Source organism: Tursiops truncatus, chromosome 19 (assembly GCF_011762595.2).
Source record: "Tursiops truncatus isolate mTurTru1 chromosome 19, mTurTru1.mat.Y, whole genome shotgun sequence".
Lineage (NCBI taxonomy): Eukaryota > Metazoa > Chordata > Mammalia > Artiodactyla > Delphinidae > Tursiops > Tursiops truncatus.
The window spans coordinates 50,256,145-50,265,186 of NC_047052.1; the positions used below are offsets into that span (position 1 = coordinate 50,256,145).

At 55.3% G+C, this 9,042-nt stretch overlaps 1 protein-coding gene across 1 annotated transcript; it reads right to left on the minus strand.

Annotated features, from left to right (window-relative positions):
• Window positions 1-240: 240 nt before the first annotated feature.
• KPTN (kaptin, actin binding protein) lies at window positions 241-7,227 on the minus strand. Its single transcript, XM_033846203.2, has 12 exons — window positions 6,911-7,227; window positions 6,435-6,517; window positions 6,247-6,331; window positions 6,098-6,152; window positions 4,796-4,871; window positions 4,602-4,675; window positions 4,280-4,389; window positions 4,102-4,179; window positions 3,237-3,312; window positions 2,364-2,499; window positions 2,096-2,278; window positions 241-387 (listed from the first exon to the last, which is right to left on the minus strand). Exons 1-12 carry the CDS (start codon window positions 7,131-7,133, stop codon window positions 259-261), a joined length of 1,308 nt encoding a protein of 435 aa, XP_033702094.1. The 5' UTR covers window positions 7,134-7,227; the 3' UTR covers window positions 241-258.
• Between the last annotated feature and the right edge of the window lie 1,815 nt (window positions 7,228-9,042).

Consider the following 9,042-nt stretch of genomic DNA (forward strand, 5'->3'; position numbering starts at 1 on the left):
GACACAGAAATAATCACCACGGACCGAGTCTCAAGGGGACAGAGGCGGGGTGGGGTGGGATCATCCCATTTTCAAATGGGGACACAGAGAGGGGAGTGGGGGTCACAGGGCATGCTGGGGCGGAGCCAGAGCAGGACCCACCGCTCCACCACCCTGGGGTGTCTGGGGAGACCAGTGCCTCCTTCAGGATGCTTCCCCCGCCATGAAGAGCTGGAGGCGGGCACCCCAAGGAACCTGGGGTGGGCAGCGGGTGGGTACTCAGGAGGCCGGGGTCTCAGCAGGCCCGGCACCCACCCTGTCCCCCAGCCTCTGTGGTTGACGTCTCCTCTGCTCCACTTGGTGCCGAAGCCGGGTCAGAACCAGCTCCGAGGCCTGGATCAGGCTGTGCTGTGGGGAATGAGAGAGGACGACAGGGCTGAGACAGAGCTGGAAGGTGCAGGTTACACGCTCCCCCCCAACCCCCAGAGGCTGAGAGTGCAGCCACGCTGGGAGGTCTGTGTGTGGGCTTAGAATGGGTCTCTGTGATGGGGTGAAGGTCAGACCCAGGGGGACGGCCTTCAGTGAATTTCCGGTGGAAGGGACAAAGCCCAGCCCCAGATGTGTGGGTCTGAGGTTAGAACTCAGTGGAGGGGACGGGGATGGATCAAAACATACCGGAGATAACACAACAGTAAAACAACTATACCCCCAAAAAAAAACATAAAAGAGAGCTCGCATTACATGGGGGTGAGGCTTGACCACCCGAGAGAGGCTGAGGTTAGTCCACAGCAGGGGGAACAAAGGTGAGACACTGGCGGAAAAGGTTAGGTCCACAAGACAGAGAAAGAGCACACCAAAGTGGAAAAGAGAGGAGTAAGTCACCACACAAGGGACGGAGCCAGACCCTGGTTGGAGGGTCTGAAGTTAGCCCCTGACAGAAGGGAAGGAAGGGAGATCACAGTGGAATGGCTTGAAAGAGATCACAATGAGGGATGCTGGGAGGCTGAGACCACAGCAGAAGGGAAGCCCCTTCTCCCACAGATGGACCACAGCCCTGTCCACTGTGGTCTAACCTCAGACCTCTCCTCATTCCGTTTTACTCGAGGGTCTAACTTTTGTTCCACGTACTGTGGTTCAACCTCAGACTTTTCCACTGGGGTCCAACCTCTACCTCTATGAGGTCTAACCTGGACCATTCCGCTGATGACTAGACTGAAGGAAAAGGCCCCAGCAAAGCCTGCAGCGGAGACAGTAAGGTTAGACTCCAGTAGAAAGAACCCAGGTTAGACCACATGGGAAAGGAGCCTGGAGTCAGACCAAAGGGAAGGGGTGGGCAAACACCAGATCAGGAAACAGAGGTACATCATAGCTGAAGGGCTGGGGCCGGGCCGTAGTGAAAAGGTCAGAGGTCAGACATATTAGTTGGAGGTTAAACAGCAACGGAAGGCTCCAGGCTGGACGGTGGGCCATTGGAATGGTTGGATATTAAACCGTAAGGGCGGTTAAGCTGCTGTCGGAGGGTGAGAGGTCAAAGTACGGGAGAAGGCTGGACATTAGACCACAGGTTGTGGGCGTGACCACAGTAGAAAGTTCAGTGGTTAGACCAAAGGGGAAGGGTTTGAGGTTGGACTATGGCAAAAAGCTGGAGAAGGAGGCAAGGTTAGACCACAGGCAGAACGAAGCCGGTCACACAGGCGGAAGAAAGGGTGGCTGCAGTAGGAGGGCCAAGGTTAGGGCGCAGTGGAAGAGTGCAGGTCAGGTCCCGGGGGCAGATCCAGGCTGGGCCACAGGGAAGGGACACGGTCAAAGCAGGTGGAACACAGTAGAGACGTTCGGGAGGCTGAGGGAGGCCAGGGGGCCGGGGGGGACGGATGCTGCGGCTGAGCGCCCTTCACCCCTGGCTGTGAGCGCCCCCAGCACCTCCCTTGTCCTTGACCAATAGGAACCGCCTGCCTCCCCCAAGAGGGGGCCTGCAGCCAATGACCCCCTTGCCCGAAGTGGGGGCCAGGCTCCAGTTTCCAGAGGGATCGGGCCAAGGCCCGACTGCCCCTCTCCCGTGAGAACGTGCCCTCAATAAGGTGGGTGTTAAGGCCCCGTCCCAGGGGCCCCTGGCTACCTGCAGGATGTGCACGCCCTTCAGGGAGACCACAGCGAGCTCGCGCAGCCCGTCCCCGGTCAGGTCCACGTGCGCCATGGCCAGCAGGGGGCTGGAGAAGCTCCGCTGCCACAGCAAGCGGAAGCCACGCTGGGCCCCGGGGAGCCCGCGCCCTGGGCTGCAGTACTTGTAACAGAGCAGCTCCTGCAGGGGCAGGGGTTGGGGTCACACGGGAAGAGGCAGGAGGCAGAGGACACAGGCCACGGCAGCCCCAGCCCTCCGGTCCCACCTGTCCGTAGGTGGCCACCAGGACCTCCGGCCGCCCATCCAAATCGATGTCAGTGACCAGGCCACAGAGGACGCTGTCGAACTGGTCGCTGCCAGGCAGGAGAAGCTGGTCCTCGAGGCCCCGGCTCAGCAGGTCCCTGAGGGTCAGACCACGGTGGGGAGACTGAGGCCGACCGCGGTGCCCGCCACCCTTAGCGCCAGACCCTCACGGGTCAGGTCTGGATGTGCTGTTCCTCCTGAAGCCTGGACACCCTCGTCTCCAAGTTAGACAACCTCATATCCACCAAGGGGAGCTCAAACTGTCTCTGATCTGGACACCCACACTGTCCCCTGGAGGTGGGACCGTCTCGCTCCCAAATGGAAACCCACACCGTTCCTTCTTGTGAGCCCCTTGTCTCCAGCCTGGACACCCACGAGGCCCCCTGAAGGCTCAGAGCTCAGCCCCAGCCACAGCTGGCTCGCATTGGCTCACGGGAGCCGACGGGGAAATTTTCAGAAACTTTGTGAGCGGCTTGGCGTCACGCTGGTGGCTCACAATCCACTGAGGCGGGAGTGTTGACACCACGGAAACGGGCAGATCCTATAAGCCAGGGCTTTCTCCCACATGGAGCCTGTGATTAAACACTTGCCAGCGTGCTCTGTCCACCTACCCCAGGGGGACTGGACATCTCGGTTCCCACCCGAGGCCTCAGCACATGCCCTACAAGTTCTAGACTTAAACACTCGTGCTCTTCTCTCTGGGACACAGACACCTTTACCTGCCCAGCCCTGAACCACTACACCCAAAGCTTTACTCTCTGTGGAGAATGACAAGGCTAGATCACCGTGCAAAGGCATGGGGTCAGCCCACACGCACGTGCCCCGTGGCCCTCACCGATACACCACCGCTGGTTCCAACATGCTGGCCACCAGCACGCTGTACTCCTCCCGCTGTGGTCTGTCCTCGGTCTCTGGAGAAGGAACGTGAACGGCGGGGGAGGCGTGAGGGGCCAGGTTCCAGGCTCCTCCTCCCTCCTCCCCACCCGTCCATTCCTGAGAGGAACACGCGTTAGACCCCTGAGGTTGGGCCACAGGGGGAGGGTTAGAGGTTAGACCACGAGCGAATGATGGAGGTCAGATGCCAGGAGGAGGGAGAGGTGTTGGATGACAGTTTAAAAAGTCCAAGGTTAAACCACCAGGTTAGAAGAGACAAAGGTTAGGTGACAGCACAGAAGTCCGTGGTTAGACCACAGTGAGAGCATCAGGGGATAAACCACAGTGGAAGGGGCAGAAGAAAGACCACAGAGGTGAGGCCAAGAGAAACGCCAGAGAAGGACAGACCGCAGTAAGAGGAACAGATCAACATGTGGGGCGAAAAGAGAGACGCCGAGTGGGGGGACGGCGCTGAGTCCGTGAGAAAAGCCTGGACTTGGATGGCAGCAAGAGACAGAGTGAAGAGGCCACAGATGGGGGGTCCGAGGAAGCCACAGTGTGAGCGGTGAAGGTCAGACCACCAAGGGAAAGGCAGAAGTTCAGCTCCAGGGTGAAAGCTCAAATCAGACCACCACAGGGGCAAGTAGCTGGATCTGAAATTCAGGAGCGTCGTGGGGAGGGAATGGGCACACTGTGGCTCCCGGGCTGGAGTGGGGCACACAGCGGGGCGGGAGGGACGGTGGGGAGCTGGGCATGTGGGGAGAGGGGTACAAATGCGGGTGGAGGAGCCGAGCCCGCGGCCTGGCCTCCCCCTGCCCGGAGCTCACCCTCGGGGGCCGAGAGGCTGAACACGATCACTCGGGAGATGGGGCCGTCCTGCAGGATCGTCCAAGTCTGCAGAACCTCTGTGTGGAGGGCGAGGACTCAGGGCCCCGTCCCGAGCACCCCCGCCCCAGTCCGGCCTCGCCCCACACCCCGTGTCTGGGCCCCCGCCCCAGCCATCACCTCGACTCTGCTGGTCTACGTGGGCGACACGGACATAACCGCTCTGACAGCCGAGAGCTGAGAGCCGCCGGGACGTGCCGGGCAGGTTGTGCACGTCAAGCCAGAGGACGCTGGGGGTGGACGGGTGGACAGAGGGGCCTGAGGGCCGTCGCCAGGCCCCAGCCCCCACCCCCACCTCCCTAGAAGCATCCACCCCACCCCACCTCCGGGAGAGCCTTGGGCCTCCGCTGGGCCTGACTCTTTAGGGGTCAATTCCCACCACCTGACTTCTCTGAGGCTGCCTGCCCCGGTTCCCACTGGCCTCTGTCAGGGCCTCTCCTACCTACTGGTCAGGTTCGTAAGCTCTGGGAAGAGGTTTTCCACGGGCTGTTCTTCAAACTGATGCAGCCCCTCGTTCTGGGGGAACCAAGACCCGCCACGAGCTTGGAGTCAGTGGCCAGCCTCACACACTGCACCCCGTGCCAGCCCATGGTGGCCCCGGCAGGGCTCTGCCCACCAAGCCTCGCCCTGCCTCACCTCCTTGTAGAGATGAATGGCCGGGTCATTCCCACTCAGGAGAAACACGGTCTCCAGTTGATCCCCAACCTGGACCCTGAAAGCAGAAAAATCTAGAATGCCAGTGTGGTAGAGTCCGTGTGTTTTAAAATCCTCCTCTTGCAGAAACTCTTGCCTGTGAGAACCCTGACATTCTGGGTTCTAGACACTGGATCCAGAGCTAGGATCTCAGGATGTAGAATTCTAGAAGCTAGCCCTCACAGAATCTCAGATTTTAGAACTTTCCAGTCTCAGAATCACAGAAACTCAGCGTTTTCGAACCTTCTGTTTCTAGAGCCCTCACTTGCTAGAATCTTCATTCTGGATGTGGATTCAGGAATGAACATGGAGCTCTAGAATGGGCTGCAGAACCTCAGAACACTAGCACCTCTTTTACCCTAGAACCCCAGTGTTCTAGAAGTTCTGTTTTCTGTCTCCTTTGAAATGCTAGAGCTTCTGGAAATTGCCCTCATGGATATTCAGATTTACAGAATTGGTAGAATACCCAGATCGTAGAACCCAGAACATTAGTACTTTAGAACCTTCAGTTTCTAGAACTCTCATCTGCTAGACTAGAGGTTGGCAAATTATGACCTGCAGGGCAAATCCAAAACCCACGGCCTGTTTTTGTGAATAAAGTTTTATTGGAACACAGCCACACCCATTCATTTACACAGTGTCAATGGCTGCCTTCTTGCTACAGTGGCCAACTTGAGTAGTTGTGATAGAGATTATTTGACCCCAAAGCTGCACCTTAAAAGAAAAAGTTTGCCAACCCCTCTGCTAGAACACTGGTGTTTTGGAATTCAGAGCTCTAGAATGGAATTCTTATACTCTGGGATTCTAGAACATCAGTATTCTAGACGGTCTGTATTCTATCTCCTTGGAATATGACAATGTTAGGGCTTTAATATTACAGAATCTCAGAATCATCAAACTGTAGAACTTTCAAATCTTGGAAACCCAGAGCTCACAACTCTAGAAAAATTGGCATTTCTGGGTCTTGGAATGCCCAAATCTAGATCGTTAGAACTTGAGAATTCTACACATCTGGAGCACAGGAGCTCATTCACTCTCAAATTATCTAGTTCAGGGATAACAAAATGGTAGCCCGTCAGCCAAGTCTGGTCCGTGGCTACCTTAAATGCACGATGCTCTAAAAAACAAACTAGTCTGATTGTCTATAGGCAGATTTGTGGTCTCCAGTTTGCTACAGCCTCCGCCCTCCCAACACACATACACACACACACACTCCCTATTGTATCACACCTGTGGCTTACTTACTCTGCGTGGCACAGTTGGAAAGGAGTGAACTGGAGCTCCAGGTTCAGGCAGCTCTCTGCAGGGGGAGTACAGGCAGATGGGCACAGGGGACCTGACAGCACCCCCCCAACCCCCTTCCTCATCCCTCCTTCCCTCCAGGCCACACTTACGGGCAATGGAGTCCAGGTTGTACTCAGAGCCAGGCTCGTAGTCACAGTAGATGTTAAGGAAGGGGCTGCCCTTGTCCCCTGAATCCTGGGAGAGGAAACTGGCCTCAGGGGAGAGTAGGGGCAGCAAGAGGGATATGGGTCAGACTCAGTAAGGAGGAGAAAATGGATAGGTGGAGGGCTCTGGGTACCTTGATGAACGTGATCCCCACCACCAGGCCCTGCTTTGGGGGTGACTTGTTGAAGGTGTCGATGGAGACAATCTCTGCGTCCACTGGGAGAGGACAGTTCAAAGTTCACGTTTCAGGCAGACCCGTGACCCCAATATTCCCAATCAACAGTGAGCCCTGACCTCTAGGACTCAGTCATCTCTGACCAGCACAAATTATCATGACCTCTGGGACGGTGTGAGTCCTGATCACCATCACCATCACCATGGTAGGAGGGATCCTGGTTTCTGAGTCTGAGGAATCCTGAACCCTAACTACTTCAGGCCCCTATTAGCCCTGTCCTCTGACCCCAATGCCTCCAGATTACCAGCCTTGACCCCCTTCAATCACCATCACCCTGATCCCATTCTCCCATCCTGGTGACCTGGTTCAGACAGAGCCTCAGAAGCCTTCTCAGCACTACATTCCAAGCCCCCCAGCCCCATGGCGCCACGCACCGGGAATGTAATTGAACTGCAGCTCCTTGGCCACGGGCCGGATTTTCTGTCGGAGGTCTTGGTAGCGGAAGCCTAGCACCTTGCCTTTAAGGGTGGCGGCCAGCAGCTCCCCGCGCCCACCCGCGCCGCCCGCCAGCCCGTACACATTGCTCTGAGACGAGAAGCGTGTGAAGCTGTCCTCGCGCAGCGGACAAGGCCCCGCGGCCACAGCCGCCTCCCCCATCACGCCCCTCAAACACTGGTCCCCGTAGCCCCCGCGGCTGCCCACTCTACGCCATGGACCGCCGGGCGCCGGCCGGTCGCGCAGACTGATTACGTAGAGAAGCTGTCGACGCTGCCCTTTACTAAGATGGCTGCCAGCCGGGCCGCTTGGGCTTCCCACCAGACTTTGCCTCAAAGCGCCTGCGCGCTCCTTCCTGGTCCTTTTCAGGGCCGAGGTGACTGCCGCCCACTGATTAAGGCCTGAAGATGAGAGGTGGTGGCCCCTGCTGTGGGCGGCGCGGAAGACGGAATAAGAAGAACCTTAATGCTCAATATAGCCCTTACGTGCCAGGAACTGTTCTAAGCCTTTACATCTATCAATTTTTAGTTAAAACTCACAGGCAGGCTTGAGGTAGGTACTATGATATGTTTTACCGATGAAAAAACTGAGGCACAGACAGGTAATTTGTCTAAGATCACACAGCTAGAAGCAGCAGTCCGTATTGGAACCCAAACACCAAAGCTCCATAGTTTGTTTTAATCACATCACCTTTAAAATGGTGAAATGCATTCTTCTTACCCCAAGGAAACAGTTCTAGCTATCTATCCTGGCTAATCACCACCACCTTCTTTACTGAAAGCCTACTTTATCAGTCATGTTGGCTGATTAGCTCATTGAATCTTCACAACTACCCTGCTCTGGTTACCCCGCGTTCATTTATTCAGCATTTATTGACCACTGTATGAATTTATCTCCATAAACTGTTGCAACAACTTTGGAAAGAGGTTTATTATCCCAGTTTCTGGAGAATGAAACTGAGGCTCGGGGAGAATAAGTCCCTTGACTGATATGATAGTAAGTGGTGGAGACAGGATGAGGTCTTCTGGGATTCCTGTATACACTTTTTTGTCTCCAGAAGGGCATCAAGGGTTTGGGGACTCTATGTATACCTGTATGTTATTTCCAGAAGACATGAGTTGGCCAGCTGTCCTGGCCACCTTGAGTAATCTTCTGTCACCCCCTTCCATGCAGAAAGAAAACACACACACACACGCACACACACACACTGCAAGATCTGTGAAGGCAGTGACTGGATCTCCCTTGGTCACAGTTAAATCCCCGACGCCTGGCCCACAAGGCCTGACATGGAACGAGCATTTAGTAAGTATGTTAAGAACCCAAAACTATGTACCAGGCCCTTTGCCAAGCACCTGGGACACTGTTGCATAAGAGCCCTGAGAGGAGAGTTCTCAAAGGCAGACTGGATCTGGAGGGTGGTGAAAAGAAAGGAGTTCGTGTCCACTCCAGATCTGGTTATGCTATTTAGTGCTGTAATCCCAGGGTTTGAGCTAGGGCATGGCACACGGTAGGTGCTGAGTAGATACTTGCTGAGTAAATGGGGGTGGGGTCTGGTTCTGCTGCTTCTGAACAATGTTTTCTTCAGGCTTCTTCTACCTCCCTTGGTAACCGCGAAACCACATTCCCTTCATATTTGAGTGAATGAATAAACAAATGGGTTGGAAAGGAAAGAACTGTCCTGTTCAGTGGTTTCCAACCCTAAGTACACATTTGGATCACCTATGGAAAAAAACTCTCCAAAACCAAAAGGGTGGGGAACTTCAATCAAATCACAATTTATCAGAGTGCAACCCAAGCTTGAGCACTTTTAATATGATTTTAAAGCACAGCCAGGGTTGAGAATCACTATTTAGGTCATGGGTGGCACAAACAGATTCTCACACTACTTAACTCTTCAGCCTGTGCCAAGGCAGACACTGGTAATCAAACTGAGATCTCAGGAGTCTTAACTGAGCTCTAGGCAGCCATTATCAATCGATTAGAGCTGTGGGAAAAGCTGAAGGGGACAGAGGGGCAGGACAGGGTGTCATAGAGAGGCCACTCTTGACACACACTGAGCCTGAACCTTTCC